Source organism: Acipenser ruthenus, chromosome 9 (genome assembly GCF_902713425.1).
Source record: "Acipenser ruthenus chromosome 9, fAciRut3.2 maternal haplotype, whole genome shotgun sequence".
NCBI classification, from domain to species: domain Eukaryota; kingdom Metazoa; phylum Chordata; class Actinopteri; order Acipenseriformes; family Acipenseridae; genus Acipenser; species Acipenser ruthenus.
The window spans coordinates 879,458-902,134 of NC_081197.1; the positions used below are offsets into that span (position 1 = coordinate 879,458).

A 22,677-nucleotide genomic window follows, 5' to 3' on the forward strand; every position below is an offset into this window, starting at 1 on the left:
CTCTTTTTACGAAGCTCAGGGGAGAGGGAGTATCAATGTGATATTTTATTTTTGTAACTGTAAAAAGCGTGTTTTTATTAATAAACTCCATTTTGCGCTGCTTTCCTTGTGGTTCATGCATCGCTCCTTCGCAGTAAAAGAGGCTGTGCTGTTAAACTGGGAGACGTGGTAAACATTAAGTTTGAGTTGCTCTTTTTTATAGAGCAGGGGTAGTCGGATTACTGCACGGCATGGAGGTGGTTTAGCCTGAGCGGAGTTGCCCCCGCCGTCGATGTGCACACCTCTGTGTACTGGCTTTGTTACCCCCGCCGTCGATGTACTTTCATTCAGCATTTAACTGTGCATCAGCGTTTTACAAAAAATATGCAAGCCAGTTGCACAGTATAGGTGAGACCAGGGACGGTTGTAACGCCTTGAATTTCTCCAATCAGAAGCAAGCTAGAGTGCCATCACTCACTCTGCACATGCTCAGTTCAGCTCTCTGTCTGCCTGTGGCAGAGGAGCTGTCTGTGCCAAAGCCCTGAGATTGGATCTACAAAAATCCATTTTTGTCCTAGGAGAGTGCATTTTTTCCACAGTTTTCTTTTTGTGATATATACCTGTGTTATCCAGTTTATGGATCCAAGCTTTTAGCATTCTCATCCCGGATCTCTGACACAATTGATTGCTCTTAAATTTCAAGCCCTCTTGCCATAGGTATATCAGCTCTTAAAACAGGATAACTATGGGGATTGGTAGAGGACAGTAAGCTTGTTTGTATCAAAGTCTGGTCAGACTAGCTCAAATCATTTGTGCATAATGGAGAGAGAGGTAAATGTTACAGCTGTCCCCGGACTCCCCCGTGTTTCTCAATTTATATTAGGGTTGGACTTTTGTTCCCTTGCCTTTTTAAATCTCAAAAGGTTGAAAGGTTGGGCTGCAAGTTTTATTATTATTTTACACAATCAGTTTATACATTCAGGCATTGCAACACAAGAGTGCCAGAATACGCAGAGGAGGAACTTTGGACTCTATGCATTGCCTTTAACCTGATCATCCAGAGCTAGTGGCAGTCCATTCACACACCAGCATGAAGGTACGGTTTGCTCCACCGAATATCCCTTTGAGCAGGAGACTGCAAACCGCTGCAGTTCTGCAGTGGGTCTTCTCTTTCCTGGCCCTCGGTAAGTAATCCTTCCTTTCTCGCTGGCTCCTTTCTTTAAGTCTCAGCGGCCTGCACTGGGATTGCGTCCCTCTGCAGGGGTTGGGTTGTGATAAGGCTGTCTTGTCTGTCTTATGTGACAGTAACTTGAAAGCCTGCTGTCATCACCACGGAGATATTGGTGTTTTGGATATATTTATTTATATTGGATAACATTCATCACAGTGTTGCCTATACAAGGATCAGGGGCCATGATTTTTTCTCAATAACTGTGTGCTTATGCATACAACTGTACACCGTGCTGGAGCTGTGTTAGGCGAGATAGTCAGTCTCTTATAGCAGTGTATTGCAGTATGCATTGGTAAAAGCAGATCTATGTGCATATCATAGTAACTGCACAGTAAAAGTGTGGTTAAGAGACAAGCATGGTATTCGCTGATCATTATGGAAAAGCATTGCATTGTGCAATACATGGTCAATCATAATGCTAAAGCCCAGTGAAGTGCAAAATGACTGTGCACGTCAGCAGGGTACACTTTGATCAGGGACATGCCTCGTTTATCCCTCATGGCAACCTGTCCAAAGGTTCTTGTAGTCCCTATTTACAAGACACCCATAACCTTTACCCTGCCCATGCGTTACAGGAATATAAAGAGCCTGATTTGAAATGAGCTGACAGTCTATGAAAAGGAGTAGCCTACGGTACAGTGGCTTACTGAAACAGAGTTACGTTTTGAGCAATAAAAAAAGTTTCCATTTAATAAAGCTTTCTTATTTTCCTGTTCTGAAGTGATTGAAATGCAAATGGTTTTCTTTTTTGTGCACCTGTCTGTCTCTCTGTGTGCCTGTGCCAGATTCCTGAGTCCATGTTGCAGTATAATACAGTGTCGCTCTGATTCGATGTGCTTGGAAAGGGAGGTGGCTTGTGTTCCTGATAGGGACAGCTGGCTTTTAATCATTTACAGCCTATCACACACACACACACACACACACAGTGGGATGCTGCATGCACCTGGTGGAACACACAGAAAGCATTAGTACTCGCAGTGTTTCAGGAGTCTGCACTAGAAAGGACAGACAGAGCAAAGACGGATCCCAGTGCTGTAAAACAGTTGTATTGCAGACCCTTTTTTGGTGCTGTAGGGATTGTGTTATGGTTGTGTGTTCTTGTAGGGGTGTGTGTGTGTTAGGTTTAGGGTTGTGTGCTTGTAGGTGTGTGTTAGGGTTGTGTGTGCTTGTAGGGGGGTGTGTGTTAGGGTTATGGTTGTGTGCTTGTAGGGTTGTGTGTGTGTGTGTTCATCAGTTCTCTGTTTTTACATTTTACACTTCACTCGTACCTGATCAAAACAAGGTGGGGGGGAAAAACACCCACGTTTATGAATTTGTGCTGAATATAAAGCAGGTGTTAATTGCGCTGGCTTCAGTTTCATAAGGCTGGGGGCACACAGGTGGGTGGAACAGAGTAGAAATGTGCTTATTAGTAATGTGCAGCTCAGGCTGTCTTTCAGCATTCTGAATATTTTATTTTTCAAGTAAAAAAAAAAAAAAAAAAAAAAAAAAAAATCATGTCGGGTTCACAGCACTGTTTCTGTTTCTAAAACATGCCAAGCTGCACGGACAAGCAAAGGGGGGTCTGTCTGTGAGACCCCAGATAGACCCGTGCAGATCATGGATAAGCAGTGAATTCCACTGAAGGAAAGTGCAGGCTGCATAGACATTTGAAAAGCCCTGCTCATCACAAAGCTCCTCGTGTTCTCCGTGGCGTGACCAGGAGGTGTACTGGTGAAGTACAGCAGGTAATGAGGGAGTAGGCTTATTCTCATGTAGTGACGAGTCCTGCATGCATTAAACACGAGTCTCAATGGCAATACACTCAGTGGATGAAATATCCCTGGACTCCTCCGTCACAGCAGCGTAGGACCGTCCTAATGCAGGCTCAGTGATGGACTCCATGTTCTTCAAGGTTCCTGGAATGACCCTAAGCAACGGCATCCTCCAGAAACGTACCACTAACCAAGTTTATTATGTGTTCGGGTTAGCTGCATTGTGAAGAGCAGCGCGGTATGGTAAAGCATATTAATAAACATGGCAAACCAGGGTAAACCATGATACAAGCATGGGAACAGCGTGAGGGGAAGCTGCAGCGATCCTGTTAAACTGATGTGGTAAACTTATCAGGGTGGATTTAATCCAGCCTGCGGGATTCCTACATCAGGGCTCCACAAGTCCTGTCACATACTCCAGGGTCGCAAAATGAAGGAAAGTTGCCCACTCCATATTAAGGGAAGCACATGGGTAATTTGCCACCCCTGCCCTACACCATGACAGTGCCCCACATGGCACAGTCGAAGGGTCTCGGATTGGAACATAAGAACAGGAAGGTAGATTAGTTTGCCATGATGGCACCTTCTGAACAATATGGACCTGATGGCATGAACTTTTTCATTATCTTTTGGTGCTGTCATTAAAATTATGAAAGATAGTGTCATAAACTTATGAAATTGTGATTTCAACACCATACTGCGAGTGTAGCTCTCTACCGTAGTCACTGCCTGCCTCAGAATGCCAGTACCCTCAAGTTTTACAAAGGGTCCAAGCCAATTAACTTTTAGCTGAGAAAAAGGATTTCCTGAACATATAAATCCATGCGTTGAACAGATTTTGCAGAAGAATCTTTGTACATTTGGCCATGATAATGAGCCCTTTGAGCTGCTGTTCATTTCTTTATTGAAGAACTCGAAGGACCTAGATTTATTAGTATGCTAATGTTTTGAACATGGCCCTAAGAGTATAATCAATAAAGTGGCTGGAGAGCATTCTGATGGTCTCTTGCCTAGTTTTTCATTAAACAGAAGAGCTTGTCTGCCTCTGACAAAGGGGCAGTAACCCAACCCTCACTCCCATCCTCCCCTTCATTCAACTACACTACTGCTGTCAGCTAGCACTCTCCTAGTGTACTTCTTACCTTTCTTTATCATTTATTACAATTGTTCTGGGTGCAGGTTTTTAATTGCCACTTGCTTGTTGGTGTGATAAATGTGGCTGATTGTGCAATTAAAAACCTCTCTCTAAACTGGGCTTATCCGTGTCATCTCAGGACATGTCTTGCTATCTTGCAAGATTGCAGCAATACCTGCATTGCAGATTATTTTGCTGTACTTTGATTAAAACAATACCGAGACAAGCCTGTTCTTTACAGCCCCGATATCTCAGAACAACCCTGCCAGTTATTATTTTAAACTCCATCTAGAGTGCTTTACCTTGTAAGTTAGGTATTTGAAATGGTTAAAATACTGCTAGAAGAGCACTTTCTAATGGCAATGAAAGCGTGGTGACTGGCCAGCAGTGTGACGGTGTCCTTTCCTTTCCAGCTCAGTGCTGCTATGTAATCTTCGCGGTGCTGATGTTCACTCGGTTCTGGCTCGTGAGTGTCCTGTACAGCACCTGGTGGTTCCTGGACCGGGACACACCGTCGCGGGGCGGAAGACGCTGCCGGTTTTTCCAGAGGCTCGCGATATGGAGGCACCTCCGCGACTACTTTCCCGTCACGGTAAGAAAGGCTCAGACCAACGCCACACGGCTGTTTCACCGGGCTTATCAAGACGGAGGGCGATGCTTTACATTACCCGGGCCTGTGTAACTACACTGTAATGCCAGGTGTGGTGACATGGTAATGACATTGCAAGTGCCTGTGTAACTGCACTGTAATGCCAGGTGTGGTGACATGGTAATGACATTGCATGTGCCTGTGTAACTACACTGTAACTGCACTGTAATGCCAGGTGTGGTGACATGGTAATTACATTGCATGTGCCTGTGTAACTGCACTGTAATGCCAGGTGTGGTGACATGGTAATTACATTGCATGTGCCTGTGTAACTACACTGTAACTGTAATGCCAGGTGTGGTGACATGGTAATTACATTGCATGTGCCTGTGTAACTGCACTGTAATGCCAGGTGTGGTGACATGGTAATTACATTGCATGTGCCTGTGTAACTACACTGTAACTGTAATGCCAGGTGTGGTGACATGGTAATTACATTGCATGTGCCTGTGTAACTGCACTGTAATGCCAGGTGTGGTGACATGGTAATTACATTGCATGTGCCTGTGTAACTACACTGTAACTGTAATGCCAGGTGTGGTGACATGGTAATTACATTGCATGTGCCTGTGTAACTACACTGTAATGCCAGGTGTGGTTACATGGTAATTACATTGTAAAGTGTACAACTGCATGTGTAAATAGTGTCATTAAAAAAAGCGAGCCACTCAATATGTTCATGTTGTAATTAAGCATGTTAGATTGTAAGTACACAGCCAGATGTGCAATGAGTGTGTTACTACAGTAATAGTACCACACTCATTACAGGATAGCGAGAGACCCCTACACACACTGTTACAATATGGATTATTATTATTAATAATGCCAACACTTCAGTTAATTCATCAGAGTAGCTATGTACAGTTAGCTTTTCCCAAATAAATTCAAAATGTTACTTGTCAAATTGTTCTCTATTATAGTAACAATACAGATGCATTTCAAAATGTCCACGCAGAGTCTTCGACGCTGTTATTTTCAGATTTGCAGAATGAATTCGGCAAACACAGGGTGTTTATTAGTGAGATCCCAGGAGATAGAAATGGAGGGGGCGGGGGGGAGGGGTCTGGTTCTGGTGTGTCGGACTCTCTTTACAAACAAAGGCACTCATTAGTGAAGTGTGTACTTTACAATATGGAAATGATTTCGGAAGGAGAATGTTCATTTTACTGCCTGCCTAGTCAGCCCAGAAACCCCTTTGAACAACAGAGACAGCCATTGAGCAGTGCCCTTGTTATTTCTCTGTCTGACTCACACACACCAAAAAAATACAATAAGAAGAAGAATATTAAACTGTGAATTAGCTGAGGACCCTTAGCACAGTGTGCAGCTTACTGTCAACCAGATTTGTGAAATAGCAAGGGATCATTGTACCTTCTTGTGAACTGTTAAGCTGGAGGGAATGCAAAGCCGCTGTTTCAGGAACGTGGTTTGAAACCTGCTTCCAGGAGACCAGGAGACCTAGTCTGAGGCAGCTTTGCTGTATCAAACCCCAAGTCTCCCCTGGTGTGCCGTGCAGTGAAACATGAAAACAAGTTCCAAAACCCAAAGTGGCTTCGTGTTCCCTCAGCTTTAGAATTACCAGGACCTTCTCGCAGCGTGCTGCCTCTCCCACACTGTCTCTCGTTTGACTTTTCTTCCTGTATTAGACGGTGGTTGTTATTTCTCCACCGGTGCTAATCAGGCTCTGCTCCATCCCGGCTCGCTGTCAGGCAGTGTTTTATGTGCTGTGCTTCTGTTACAATCCTGAAGACACTCCGCCAGCCTTTACAGTCTCTCTGCTTGGGTCAGCTCCACAATGGCTGCAATATGGGAGTGTCTTTTACCCACTGCAACCCTCTCCAACAGCCATGTCACAGCAAGAATGCAATGCTGCCATCTACTGTTCATTGTCCAGTTCAGTGAGCAGGCACAGGATCTGCTGCTGTACGTATGAGGCAGGGGTCCTGGAGGGCCGGTGTCCCTCCTGGCTTTTGTTCCAACCTTGCCCTAAATTACTTAATTGGACCAATTATTACCAGTTATTGTTCTAATTAAGTAATTTAGAACACAGTTGGAACAAAAGCCAGGAGGGATCCGGCCCTCCAGGACCGGAATTGTGCACCCCTGCTATGAGGTGTATTCTCTACACTAGCCCAAGACAACGTTGCTAACTTTTGAGCACAGAGAAAAGAGCCGAGGAGCACCAAATGGTTACTGATTAAGATTGTGGGCACAAAGTAGCAAGTTTTCCAGAAATGTAATTTGTGAAGCCAGCTGTTGGCCAGAAACAGGCTATTGACACTCATTAACCTTAAATCCTTTGGCTTGGAAGAGCTGTTTTTGTGGACTGCATTGCAGAACTCAAGAAGGGAAACAAACCTGCGGTTTATCTGGAATATGCATTTAACTGGGACCAGTAACTGTGGGCTGTACTGTACTTTACATGCAGCGCGTTACCTGCAGCGGCACTGTGCAGCACCGACACATTGTGACAGTACATTACAGCTCAGTATAAAACTGCTCAAATACTCTACAAACTTAGCTTACCGGCTCAGATAACACGGCACTGCTACTACCTTCTGGCAAGCATGTGCAGTCTCAGATCACCCAGGATACCAGGATCGTGCACGTTTTCCTTGAGGCAGGTCAGCAGCTGCTGCATTACCAGGGGCCACCTCTTGCAGCAGCACACATTTACTGTACAGCTTGACTGTGGATTAAAACAAATGAATTGCACTGGCTCACTTTCACAACATCGCAATGCATTCTGGTACTTGTAGTCCCGCGTCTCTTAAGTTAAAGGACACGGTGCTGGAATGCATTCCACTGCCTCAGACTGTGGACATGGAGCCGTACAGTCATCGGACTCTGTTTAGGTTGTTCTTGCAAATGTCCTAGTTGTTTTCTTTGCCTATTGAGCTACGGTACTGCTGCAGTCAGATTAAATGTCAGGTTGCATTTTCTTAAGGGTGTGGCATTCCAGTATCTCGGAGCGTGTTGAGCGTATCGTAAGTGTTTTATGTGGTTTACTATAAGTTTGAGTTTAACTCGAGGTGCTGTTCGTTAGAAATCTGTTACTGTTTACATGTATTAGAACAGGATCACCACCTTGTGGATCAATATTGGAATTGCTTTGTTATTTGTTTAGAGAATGTCTGTTTTTCACAGCCCTGATAGTAGGTAAACCAAAGGTTAATTTTTAACCATCTTGAACTTACAGGTTGTGTCTTCATGTTTTTAATTCTGTTTGTCAGATTTTCACAACTCTGATGGCAAGCTTGCATTGTCCTGTGGACATCTAATAAAGGCGTGTCTTTGTTTTTCTGTCCCCTGCTGTTCTGGCCTTGTTAACTTAATGTTGTGTTTTTTTTTTTGTTTGTTTGTTTAAGTAATCATAGTAGATATATACCTCAGATAAGGGTTATGAATACAGCCTGAAACGCTTCATTATCCTACCCTAGTAAAACTTTAAACACTCAGTCATAAAGAAACCCACTTATAAAATGAGACAAATGTTTTGACAAAAGTTTCAATGTGTCCTTGTCAAAGTTTACTGCAGTATCGTGTGGCAAAAGCAAATTGGAGCTTAGCAGAGCAGAACAAAACATAAGAGCATTTAATGAGTGTTTCAGTTATTCAGTAGGTACTGTAGCACTGGCTTGGTTTAGCTGTTTGGGGAAACCTCTGCATATTATATGCTATGAATCATGTACGCGAGCTAAGATGTTAGTAAGATGGTGTGACAGTTCAGTCACCAGTACACCACTGTGTAAAACGTGCTCTATTAAGCCAAAGACATGTTCTCTTTTGACTTCCCCAACTGGTGGGTGAGGTGATCTCTGTTAAATTGCTCTTCAAAGTGTCTGTTCCCTGAGTGCTCAGTAGCAGACAGATGAATAATCTGCAGCTAGAGTTCAATGTTGTCAGATACTTTTTCAGACACTAAATGTATTAGAAGTATACACAACATTCCTCCTGGCTTCAGAAGCCTTATGACTAACTGCATCATTAAAACCGAAGCAAGGAGAAAGGCAAGCATGCACGGCTGGTAATCATTTTAAAGGACAGTGAGCCCTTTCAATGAAAAGCTTTATTCTGCTTCTGCATTTAGAGGTCTGCTTGTTTGGTGGGCAGTTTGATCACACATCTCCATCGTAAATTAATTAAAGAAAGTGGAAATCAAGGCAGCGGCTTTGGGAGTGAGAGCCATGTTTGTATTCTGCTGGAAGAGGGAGGCCCTGGGCCAAATTATTTTACCAGGGAGTCGGTACCAAATACCTCTACAGTATCATTAACTATGGTGCATTGTGCATTTGACACCTCTCTCCCAGCCTTTCTCATGGTCTCTTGTATCTCGGGCTTTGTTTTTATACAGAGCTGTGTTTGTGGTTGTTGGACTTTATTCGTTCTCTTCTATGACCAGCTTATCCACGTAGATAGTGGATAGCAGATCTGTTCTGCACACCCGGCTGCACGTGCACAAGACATGATGAAACATACCTATGCAATCTCATTCAGGCTTTGATTTGTGTTTTCAGAGATAGCGGTATGAGGATGCATGAGAAAAACCTTGCAATCCAATATTCTAAAAAGATAAGAATTCCAAAGGTCTTTCCTAACATCCTTGTAAGTGTTTCCAATGGGTTCCAATAGTTTCGGAGCTCCATTCTTAAACAGAGCCAACATTCCGGAACGCTGAGCCGAGTGACCTCACGCATTGGGATTCTATTAAGGTGTGGACGGTATTGGCTGGAATGTAGGGCAGGGTTACCAGTGGATAGCTGTTTTCTAAGTTGTTTGCTCAAGTCAAGGTTTCAAAGTATATGCATGTTTGATGGCTTTTTAACGGATGCTCTTGGGACATACAGACCGTGACCCTCAGACCTTGCACGTGAATATTCAAATCCAGTGTGTTATTTACCCTGTGAAGGATCCAACCAATAACACACCGCCAGGCTCCTGCCTCCCTGAATTCTGTGTACTCTCCCTGAGATTGACCCCAATCTCAATCTCTCATATTCCACTGTTTGTTCCCCATTGATCCCACAACACCTTTTTGCACCGTTCAGTCTAGTTCTCAGTTATAGTTCTATGTCCAAACTGCGTGAGGGCATCAAATGACACTCAACGCCATCCCTGATTCTAATGCACAGGTGAACTGCTGCTCCTCTCATCTCTCACCCCTCCTATATTATACATATAGAGAACCGCTTCTCCAATTATAATAACCCTAACCCTACACTAAGTACATTGTAACCATGCATAATATCACTGCAGTGATGTGCAAGCACACATGTATTTTACTCTGTAAACACACAGTAATTAGACACTCAATGGAAAGTGTTACTGTGTTATGAGTATCAGAATCTGGCTCTGGAGACCCACATGTATCCAGGGAAGCGCTTGTTCAGTTATGACAGACATACTTTTTCAGAAGCAGTTGCGTGTATCTGGATCGGAGTGTGCATGACGACAGCTGTCCGTGTGTCTGCATGTCAAGCGTACGTTTTGACACGTGCAAACAGAGGACATAGATGATGGGGATCACCCTATTCGTGTTACTGATGACTGATATTCACTTGTCGCCGACATGCTTGCTGTTTCAAATGCAGCTGCAGGCAAGTCTCACAATGTTATTTTACTTTGACCTTTTATCGCCTTGACCCAAGCAGAGCTAACAAGTTACTTTTGGTAAAACATTGAAAAAAGCTGAAACCACGCTTGAACCATTTTGCAAAAGAGTTCAGTGTTGGTGTCAGAGGGAGGCGCAGTGTTTGTAAACACATGGCAGTAGTACAGGAGAGAATGATTAACCTGCAGGAGATGATAATACAGCGAGGAAAGGTCAGGATTTTGCTGTGCTCAGCACAACGGCTCAGTGTTCTTCATGTGGATAGATAACTGTTTTCTTTACTGGACCCTTGGCATTGGAAGATGATGTTTTGAATCAATTCTGCGTGTAGGAGAAGGGATGTGACATTCCTCTTGCATTCATCATGTGCGAATACAAAACAAATCGGATCAACAAACTAAAGCTGTGTGCTGAATACAGTCGTGTGCAAATGCATTGGAACACCTCAAGAGTTGACATGCATGTCCTTTATATACCTCCCTGCATGAAAACCCATGTATATCCTTTATATACCTCCCTGCATGAAAACCCATTGATATCCTTTATATACCTCCCTGCATGAAAACCCATTGATATCCTTTATATACCTCCCTGCACGAAAACCCATTGATATCCTTTATATACCTCCCTGCACGAAAACTCATGTATATCCTTTATATACCTCCCTGCACGAAAACCCATTGATATCCTTTATATACCTCCCTGCACGAAAACCCATTGATATCCTTTATATACCTCCCTGCATGAAAACCCATTGATATCCTTTATATACCTCCCTGCATGAAAACCCATTGATATCCTTTATATACCTCCCTGCACGAAAACCCATTGATATCCTTTATATACCTCCCTGCATGAAAACCCATTGATATCCTTTATATACCTCCCTGCATGAAAACCCATTGATATCCTTTATATACCTCCCTGCATGAAAACCCATTGATATCCTTTATATACCTCCCTGCACGAAAACCCATTGATATCCTTTATATACCTCCCTGCATGAAAACCCATTGATATCCTTTATATACCTCCCTGCATGAAAACCCATTGATATCCTTTATATACCTCCCTGCATGAAAACCCATTGATATCCTTTATATACCTCCCTGCATGAAAACCCATTGATATCCTTTATATACCTCACTGCATGAAAACCCATTGATATCCTTTATATACCTCCCTGCACGAAAACCCATTGATGTCCTTTATATACCTCACTGCATGAAAAAGTCTATCTAGAGAAGCGCTTCTCTGATTGTGATACATGTTGCTAGATTCTTGAGTATATGATGATCTCGGAGTACACAAAGGCTATTTACCTTGGGATGCTTATCTTCTAGAGTGTCTCTCATCGGTTATGCAGCGGGTATTGAGGCACCTTGTATCCTAAACCCCACTGCTGCTGAACTCATTCCAATCTCAAATATTTGTGAACACAAACCAGCCCAGTGTGTTTATCTTGACCCCAGGGAGACAGACGGCTCCCCTCCAGCCTGCCCTTGATTCTGCTCAGAACACCATGGCTTGCATGATGTTGATCTAGTCTGCTTGTCGCTGCAGAAAGAGGAGCACGATGTTCTGTTCGTAAATAAATCAATACAAAAGAAAGCTTTACAACGGCAATTTTCAAAGTACAAAAACAAGGTGTCTCTTTGGACTACATTTTCAAAGCTTTTTATTCCAGACCGTCTATGCTACCTAGTAGTGATTTATTATTATTTTTTTTTCTGAAAGGAAAAAACAGCATTTCCAATTCTAAAATGAATAAGAAACAACTTCAGCCTACATACAAGTCCCTAAAGTGGATGTCTGAGTTGTTTAGTTCTGGTTTGGGAACTTTAGTGGGTTTAGTTAGAGTTATAACAGATTTCTACATTGAGTACATTGTAACCATGCGTAATAACATTGTAATGATGTATAAGCACACCTGTATTTACTTTGTAACTCCTGTGTACACAGCAGTCGGAGACACTCAGTGTAAAGTTTTACTGTGAGGATGTTGTATTAATGCAGCGATTCATTTCATACCCAGCTGGTGAAGACCACAGACCTGGATCCTCGACAGAACCACGTGTTCGGTTTCCACCCTCATGGAATCCTGGTGGCTGGGGCCTTCGTGAATTTCTGCACTGAAGCCACGGGGTTCCAGCTGCTCTTCCCAGGCCTGACCCCTCGCCTCCTGATGCTGCCCCTGTGGTTCAGGGTGCCCTTCTTCAGAGACTACATCATGACTGGAGGTGAAGAGCCCTGTCTAGGGCAACTACAATCCAATGAGCCCTCTTGAGCCCTTTTTAGATCCGGACTGCATCACCGCACTCAATAGCTTGTTTTTATTCACCTTGATTAAGAATCCACAGAAGACTGCTGTGGTTACATTTCACTGCTAATATAACCACAGGACAGCTATGTATATCTTCCTAGTGCGGTTTCGATATAATTGAACTGTATTTCTGTAGAAAATGGTTTCCCTACAGTATTGAGGAATTTAGTTAGGCTGTAGCCGGTTTCTCATGAAGTTTGGATCGGTGTTAATGACCCGAGAGCTATGGTGCTGCAGTGAGAGTGACTCGCAGTCCAGGAGCCAAAATGGAAGAGCCTGTGAGTACACTGCTGCTCTAGTATGGACAACAAAACTGCACGTGTGCAGACTGGCCTCTGCCAGCCAGCTTACACGAAGCAGTGATTGACCTATAGCAGAGGGATTAGGCTATGGGGCGCGCATACAGAACTCTAGATGCTAGCCATGTCTAACCGCTGCTTGCCCCTCTTTCAGGTTTGATCCCCTCTGATAAGGACAGCGCCGCCTATCTGCTGCGGCAGGAAGGGGGCGGGAATGCGGTTGTCATAGCAGTGGGAGGAGCCCCGGAAGCCCTGGACGCCAGGCCCGGAGCGTTTACTGTGCTGATCAAGAACCGCAAGGGATTTGTCAAGCTGGCAATGGAGCACGGGTAAGAGGAGCGCAGACAGGGGAGCAGTGCTTTTAATAGGGCACAACTCCCAGACATAGGGCATGGTAATGAAGAGCCAGGGGCTCATAGCCGGCCATCGTGTAACAAGGTTAAAATGGGATGCTGCTTCATTAAGGACGATTTAGAAGATTATCGAAAAGGAAAGAGGAAGTCAGTTACTATGCTGACTGACTCCCAATATACATATATACACACTAGGGAACACCTTACATTGATTTGCTAACTACTGTGTATTTACCTTGTACTTGCCATGTTGTTCCACGTAGTTACAATGTACTTAATGTGAATCTTTGTGCACAATTTAAATATATCCCTAACTCGAAACCTAACCTTAACACTAACCCCCTAGCCCTTTTCTGACAATTGTGTACTTGCATATGTCATGCAAAAAGAGTACATTGTGACAGTGCATAACACCACTGTAATGATGTGTAAGCACGCATGTATTTACTGAGTAGATCAGCAATGAGTAGTACACAGCAATTGGAGACACTCGATGGAAAGTGTTACCATACACTAACTCCCCCACCTCTCAACCCCCAGCGCCCCGCTGGTCCCAGTGTTTTCCTTTGGGGAGAATGAGTTGTTTGATCAGGTGGACAACCCCAAAGGCACGTGGCTGCGGTGGATCCAGGAGCGCATGCAGAAGGTGATGGGGATCGCCCTGCCCCTCTTCCATGCGCGCGGTGTCTTCCAGTACAGCTTCGGACTCATCCCCTACAGGAAGCCTATCTTCACAGTGGGTGAGTGGAGTCCTGCGCATGCCTCTGTGTCCAATCACGTTCACGAGGTCACAGCACAGCTTCCTATTGTGTGTGTCTGACTCTCATGCGTTATTAGGAAGGTAACCTTACTGCAGTGCAGTCATTGCTGTTGTTGTGCAGATCTAGTTTATTTGATAAACATTCTAACATGACTTCAAAACATTGGTTTGCCATGCTTTTTAACATGCTTTACCAGACCTCTCTGTGCTTTACAGTGCTTCCCTATGCTTTACCACACCTCTCTGTGCTTTACAATGCTTCCCTATGCTTTACCACACACCTCTGTGATTTACAATGCTTCCCTATGCTTTACCAGACCTCTCTGTGCTTTACAATGCTTCCCTATGCTTTACCACACACCTCTGTGCTTTACAATGCTTCCTTATGCTTTACCAGACCTCTCTGTGCTTTACAATGCTTCCCTATGCTTTACCAGACCTCTCTGTGCTGTACAATGTTTCCCTATGCTTTACCACACCTCTCTGTGCTTTACAATGCTTCCCTATGCTTTACCAGACCTCTCTGTGCTTTACAATGCTTCCCTATGCTTTACCACACCTCTCTGTGCTTTACAATGCTTCCCTGGGCTTTACCAGACCTCTCTGTGCTGTACAATGTTTCCCTATGCTTTACCACGCCTCTCTGTGCTTTACAATGCTTCCCTATGCTTTACCAGACCTCTCTGTGCTTTACAATGCATCCCTATGCTTTACCACACCTCTCTGTGCTTTACAATGCTTCCCTGGGCTTTACCAGACCTCTCTGTGCTGTACAATGTTTCCCTATGCTTTACCACGCCTCTCTGTGCTTTACAATGCTTCCCTATGCTTTACCAGACCTCTCTGTGCTTTACAATGCTTCCCTATGCTTTACCAGACCTCTCTGTGCTTTACAATGCTTCCCTATGCTTTACCACGCCTCTCTGTGCTTTACAATGCTTCCCTGGGCTTTACCAGACCTCTCTGTGCGTTACAATGCTTCCCTATGCTTTACCAGACCTCTCTGTGCTTTACAAGGCTTCCCTATGCTAGCAGTGATTCTCATTTCTATACAGCTTGGGGTTCTTGCTTTGTTTTACTGGACTCTACACATTTTCAAAGAGAGAATGCATTTGGATTTCTTCTAACTCACAATGGTCTCCTCGTGTTGATTCTCCCGAGTCAGGGAAATCCCCCACATTTCTTTTATCTTTTATCTCCAAGGCTGTCGTCCTTCACCCTGAACTCAGCCCCCGTTATCTGGTACAGATACAATGGAGAGCATTGTACAAACTGCAGTCCACATGTGCAAGTGTTGTTGCTAAACAGAGCTGTACTCCGACACTCCGATACAAACACACTCTGCTGTTGCTTCATCGCTTGCCTGTCTTGTTCAATCCGCTCGCTCTCCCACCTGTTATGAGATGTTGAGCCTGCAATCATTTTAAACCTGGAATGCAAACCCTGTAATAAACACACACACACACACACACACACGCACACATGCTTTTAGTGGTGACTGGGTAAATGGAATTGGATACACGAGCTATTTCACATTTTATACCAGTGTCATTTGCATTGTACAAGTCAAATTATTAATTACGGTTTTTCTTCTGCACTTTTTCAGATGAAAGCCAGATTTCTACTCCAAATTTACTTTTTATTTAATTTTATGGTTGACCCGTGTAAACTGTAAACTATAGAAGGATGTGCTCATCCCCTGTGTATGAACAGAGCCTACATGACTGCTGTTCTCGTAGTTCCTTCAATGTAGTTTGAGAATCAGGACTTGTGTTTCTGTGTTATAATACACAGTTCAATAAGAATGTATGTGATATTAGCGAGGGCTGTACCACATCGGCATCGCGATGTGCTTCGCATTGCATTGTACCTCCGCATCGCAGTCCCTCCTGCACTGGGATCCTTGTTTTCAGTAACAGATAAACTCTGTTCTTGTGAATGCACAGTCACAGAGTGGAGGGCTTTGTTATGCCTGTTGATTTACATGGCATTTAACTGCCTTCAACTACTGTCCTAGAATCATTATAATCCTAGTCTGTGGCCATCCTTATAGAAGCTTCCCACAGTAAAAGCACAGCTAAGTGTAATAATGCACAGAGAGGTGTGGTAAAGCATAAGGAAGCATTGTAAAGCACAGAGAGGGATAGTAAAGCACAGAGAGGTATTTTAAAGCATAGGGAAGCATTGTAAAGCACAGAGGTATGGTAAAGCATGGCAAACCAGGGAAAACTATGGTAAAGGCATAGTAGAACCATAGGAAAAGCATGGGAAGAATGGAAGTTTAGGAAAAATGCTGTGGTACACTTTTATACTTAACGGCATGTGTGTGTGTGTGTGCGATATATATATATATATATATAAAAATATAAAGCCCTCTCCAGATGCATGATTGGGCAGCTTGTTGTTCTTGGTGTGTGCAGGTCTTTCATTCTGCTTGCTTCTCTCCTCAGTTGGGAAGCCCCTCCGGGTTGAAAGGAATGAGAAGCCCTCTGCTGAAGAAGTGGATGCCATGCATGAGAAATACTTGGAGGAGCTTTGCAAACTCTTTGAAGAGCATAAAGCTAAATACGGCGTGCCGGAAGACAAGCATCTCAGCTTTGTGTGAAGCGTTTCATACAGGGCTGTTTAATCACTGCCTCGCCTCTCTGGCAATGTTCTTGAACACTTCATCTGGTGTAAGACCTTTCTCTTCTCGTACAGCGTTTGTACAGAGTATTGTTTTTATATGCACAAAACATTCTCCATGGAATTTACCCCATGAAATAGGAAACCCCCAGCAATACGTCCTACACACTTTTGTACAAACAGCACCCCTCACATTTATTCTGTAATAGAAAAGGTGCATCTCCCTCTTCAATATCTTCAAAAGGCATCCCAGTACTCTAGGAGTCACTGCAGAGACCAGACGACAATGCAAACTCCACACCCTGCTTCTCTGAAAGGTTCCAGCAGCTGTGATCAGTGAGGGGTGGTGTCTTGCATGCCTTTTTAAACACCTTGCACACTGGGCATGGTGGCCCTTTGCCTTATAAAAGGTATTTGCCCGCAGTGGGTGGCCCTACCCTTATAAAAGTTTCCCATAGCAAAAGCATAGCAAAGTGTAATATAGCACAGAAAGCATAGGTAAGCACTGTGCAGCGAAGTATGGTAAAGTATAATAATAAACAGGGTAAACTATAGCTAATGGATAGTGTATCCGTGGGAAAAGAAATGCTTTGCAGAAATCCCGTGGTAAACAACAACAACATTTTGGCTTTTTTTTTTTTTTTTTTTTTTTTGGTTCAACCCTTGCAGGAACCTAATCAAGAAAATGTAAAAAGTGCTATTGGTGCATTTTGATTAAATGTTTTAATTTAAAGAGAGGGTTGATGCTTACTGCTGGAGGCATGAACACACACACACACACACACACACACACACACACACAATGTTGAGAGAAGCAGAACGTCGATGGTGTGTCGAAGGAAAGGCAGTAGAAACACGCTGTGGAGTGCATTCCTTGTGGACTTTACTACTCCATCCAAATAGAGGAACAAAGGTTAAATCTACAGCACTTACACTGTAGGAAACATGGTAATAAAATTAGACAAGTGTTTTGATGTGTCAGCTTCAATCATGCTATAATGTTGGAATCTAATTATTTCTAACTGTAAACTAATAGATGAATAGAAGCAGGTGAATAGCTTTTCATACAGCAGCATGCCAGAGAGGTAAGCAGGGAAGCTGCAACACTTCATTAGGATCAATCAGTGGGTCTGAAGTTGAACAATGACTGTGTTGTGTTTACAGGAATTACTTTTGGCTGTGTGTATTTTCTTTGATTGGTGGGGTTTATGTTCCTGAGTTGTTGATAGATGAAATGGTAACCGTATTAGTCCAAAGATGATCGACAAAGAGAAGATGATGTGATCCCTTTGATTGGACTAACTAAACAATAATTACACAAGCTTTCAAGAGCGCGTCAGACATTTCATGTAAACATCAAGCTGTCTTTCCTACTTTCACCTGAAGAGACCTTTGAGCTCTTGACAGCTTGTGATTAATTATTGTTTAGTTCGTCCAATAAAAGGGATCGCATCTCCTTAACTTTGTCTATGTTCCTTAGTAAAATTTTGAACCCCACGTACAATTTTCTCAAATGTGACCCCACTGGAAAATGTTGTTACTACAATTTATAATAGTTTTATTATTAATCTCTAAAATGTGTATAAAGTATTTTAATAATTAAATCAGTGTGGAGGCAGTAGAATTCTATTGCTTTGTGACCTCACAGTTCATGCTTTGTGAATTCTATTGCTTTGTGACCTCACAGTTCATGCTTCTCACTTCCATTGCTTTGTGACCTCACAGTTCATGCTTTGTGAATTCTATTGCTTTGTGACCTCACAGTTCATGCTTTGTGAATTCTATTGCTTTGTGACCTCACAGTTCATGCTTCTCACTTCCATTGCTTTGTGACCTCACAGTTCATGCTTTGTGAATTCTATTGCTTTGTGACCTCACAGTTCATGCTTTGTGAATTCTATTGCTTTGTGACCTCACAGTTCATGCTTCTCACTTCCATTGCTTTGTGACCTCACAGTTCATGCTTTGTGAATTCTATTGCTTTGTGACCTCACAGTTCATGCTTTGTGAATTCTATTGCTTTGTGACCTCACAGTTCATGCTTCTCACTTCCATTGCTTTGTGACCTCACAGTTCATGCTTTGTGAATTCTATTGCTTTGTGACCTCACAGTTCATGCTTTGTGAATTCTATTGCTTTGTGACCTCACAGTTCATGCTTTGTGAATTCTATTGCTTTGTGACCTCACAGTTCATGCTTCTCACTTCTATACAGGAGCTCTTGGTTTAGTAACCCTGGGATTGAAACAGTCCAGCAGGCTGAGGGAGGTCAAGTCTTTCACAAAATGCTGAAATTCATCCAATTGTGACTGGATATTGAGACATCGTACAAACCCAGTTTCACATACTATAGAGGGACGGGTTTCTCAATATTAATGTGTCTTCTGGTAATACTGCTTGTCTTGGTCAATGCTGCTCAGGTCCTCAACTCTGCCCTTGGCACAACCAGAAGCGTCTGTCTTCATATCAGCCGGGTCTTGCATATTCACTTCAATCGTGCGTTGCTTTTTCAGCGCACATAGAACACACTCCGGACCGCGCTTGAGCTCAGAAGTGCGGGTGTTGAAGTCATCTTGAACCTTTGAAGGGCTTTGCGTGAATTATTTACAAGCTTTTATATTATTTATGACTCTATAAATAAACATTTTTGAATGTTAATTAAAGGCTTAAGACTTGTTTAGCAAGATTCATTTTTCAAGAACAGAAAAGGGCATATAGCAAAAGCTTAATAAAAATGCTCAGAGTTATCGAATCTTGGAATAACAAGGCAACGCTGTACACTGTATATTTTGTTATAAACACGACAAGTCAATTGGGCTGCAGAACAATCAAACAATAAGGACCTGTGGCAGGGAGAGAGCTGTGCACAGGTGTGCGTGTGTGGGGGGTGGGGGGAGGGGGTGGTTAGTTTCATGTTTGTTGGTGTGGTTGTGGTGGTTAGTTTCATGTTCGTTGGTGTGGTTGTGGTGGGTTAGTTTCATGTTCGTTGGTGTGGTTGTGGTGGTTAGTTTCATGTTCGTTGGTGTGGTTGTGGTGGGTTAGTTTCATGTTCGTTGGTGTGGTTGTGGTGGGTTAGTTTCATGTTCGTTGGTGTGGTTGTGGTGGGTTAGTTTCATGTTCGTTGGTGTGGTTGTGGTGGTTAGTTTCATGTTCGTTGGTGTGGTTGTGGTGGGTTAGTTTCATGTTCGTTGGTGTGGTTGTGGTGGGTTAGTTTCATGTTCGTTGGGGTGGTTGTGGTGGGTTAGTTTCATGTTCGTTGGGGTGGTTGTGGTGGGTTAGTTTCATGTTCGTTGGGGTGGTTGTGGTGGGTTAGTTTCATGTTCGTTGGGGTGGTTGTGGTGGGTTAGTTTCATGTTTGTTGGTGTGGTGTTTAGGGGAGTACAGTGCCATGTTTCCATGGAACGGAGGCTCAGCTTAAAACCACTGGGAATATTTAAAAGTGTTTGTCTTGTTTAGTTCCCATCTTTTGTTTGTTGTTTTATTATTTTTGATTAAACCTTCTCAATTGCGCTTAAACTTGCAGCTTCTGTCTCTGGGTCTCCTGCCTGCCAGTTACCAGCCTTGGCTGTGAGCTATCTTCCCCACAGATCAGCAAGAGTCTGATATTTGAGACCAACGATACAGCCAGACCTAGATGGTACTGTGTTGTACTCATCCATTTACAGGCCAGCTGGGTCTGCACTGTAGAGGAGGAGGAGGAGGAGGAGGAGGAGGAGGAGGAGGAGGAGGAGGGGAGGGGACCTAACAGGTCAGCTTTCTCAACAAGGCTTTCTTTGTACCTGATTTTAAAAGGCGTTAATGGGGTAGCAGTTGCAGCATGACCTGTTTTCTTGGGTGTGCAGGGCACTGGCTAGCAGGGGCATGCTGCGAGCTTGCATCATACACCTAGGGTGAATAGGGTAAATAGCAAGCTGTGTGTCAAGCTTGTAGGTAAAAGGTCCCTTGGTGAGCAGACACACACAGGCATCTGATTTACTGTGGAATCTCCAGCTTCCTTTGGTCAGTCATTATAGGCCACTGATTGAAGGAGAATGGCTGTTTATAATCTTGTAGGACAGATTGAGAGTTTAAGGGGTAAAAGGGAAGCTGGGGATTTATAGTTACTGTACAGCCTGGCAGCATCATTGTCATTTAATCCAACACACACTGACTGCTGTTGTTCATCTGCACCGTGAAACCAGCCTCTAAAACTCAATCTTGTACAAAACCCTGCTAACGTCATGTCTGCAATCTGCACCATGAAACCAGTCTTTAAAACTCAATCTTGTACAAAACCCTGTTAACGTCATGTCTGCTATCTGCACCATGAAACCAGTCTTTAAAACTCAATCTTGTACAAAACCCTGTTAACGTCATGTCTGCTATCTGCACCATGAAACCAGTCTTTAAAACTCAATCTTGTTCAAAACCCTGCTAACGTCATGTCTGCTATCTGCACATTGAAACCACTCAGACTTTTGCACAGTGGTTAAGCTGCTCGCTAGCGGTGGGCGGGGTCGCCGGTTCACGGCCAGCCTCCACCCTGTCACACCGATGTGAAAGGAGTGCATCTGCTCGACTGAGCGCAGTTACCATGTGTGACACGCAGAGAGCAGGGACCTTGGGCTGCTTGCTCCTCTGTGTAAAAAGGGCTTCCCTTAAATAAATAGCACCCTGACACTGCAGGATTTAGGTGAAAGGTGTGTAGGACTAAGTTAACCCTCAAGTCCCCAGAGTAATCAAGAACCAGCCCGTGAATGGCTTTGACTCGTCACTGAAACAAACCGCTGATGCAACACTGCAGTGGCAATGCAGAACTGGCTGCAAGTAAGCGCTGTGCTCCACGCAGGTGTGCCCTTTGAGCCCATTAGGAACAGTGATGTGATGTGGAGCCAAAAGGAAACGATTGCTTCATTTACCAGGAGCTGCAACTTGACCCCCTGGTACACAGGTAACAGTAAACCCCACTGTGCAAGACTCCTGCTCTGAAACTCAATATCTTTAGCTTTCTTAACCTAGGACATGTCCGCTTGTTAGTTTAACCATCTCTGTGCTCATCTTAAACATAACCGTGCTGAACACAAACAGGTACCGAACACAGAGGAAGCGACAGCCATAGCTGGGAGGAACCCTACAGATCTGGAGAGCTATGGGGCACGTCTATAGAGATCCCACACATAATACACACACCATCTGGGTCTGCATCATTGTGCATTCGTTTTGAAAAGTTTGTCATTTCTTATTTTGCATGAAGCATTTATTTAGCAAAGTAAGTTAGCAAAGCTAATTATTTTTGCATTATTTTTCAAGTAAGCCAAAAAGGATGAGGTGTGCTGTAAACAACACCTCTGACCGTCCTCACCTCCTCAATAGAGCTCCTCAGGACAGAGGGGGGCCACACCTTCACACAGTCCAGACCCCCAGATCACCTCTTAACACACTCCAGACCCCCAGAACACATCTTAACACAGTCCAGACCCCCACGCAACCATTGCTCCAGCCCAGTGAATACACAGTTAAAGAAATTCTTAAACATGAATAATTTTAACAGGAATACAACAGTATGCGTTTTATGTGGTATGTACACTAATGCCACCTACTGGACATGTATCATACTACAGTCACTAAATCGTCAGAGTAAAAAAGGGGCTTCACAGAAATCATGTGCCCATTACCTCAGATCTACTGATGTTGTTTTCTACCATGTATTACCCACAGACCAGTCAATCACATACTGCATGTACTGCAAGTTTGTTCACTCCTAGGTTTTGTTTAAAGTGATAATTTCCCCACCTTCATGACTGAATATAAATCTGACCATTAGATTTATTTTCTTGCAAGAAAACTTGCATTAGTTTGCAGAATAGTCACTGGGACTAGAGTTGACTTGAATCTGCACTGTACTGTTTAACAGAGATTAATAGCTATAAACTTGGCAATATTTTAATGAACTATTACAAAACTGCAAGCGAAGACAATT

The 22,677-nt window shown here is 43.5% G+C and overlaps 1 protein-coding gene across 1 annotated transcript; it reads left to right on the forward strand.

Annotated features, from left to right (window-relative positions):
* The first annotated feature begins 974 nt into the window (after nt 1-974).
* On the forward strand, nt 975-18,348 carry LOC117407493 (2-acylglycerol O-acyltransferase 2-A-like). Its single transcript, XM_059030625.1, has 6 exons — nt 975-1,163; nt 4,513-4,691; nt 12,395-12,599; nt 13,136-13,310; nt 13,875-14,074; nt 16,545-18,348. Exons 1-6 carry the CDS (start codon nt 1,070-1,072, stop codon nt 16,697-16,699), a joined length of 1,008 nt encoding a protein of 335 aa, XP_058886608.1. The 5' UTR covers nt 975-1,069; the 3' UTR covers nt 16,700-18,348.
* The last annotated feature ends 4,329 nt before the right edge of the window (nt 18,349-22,677 follow it).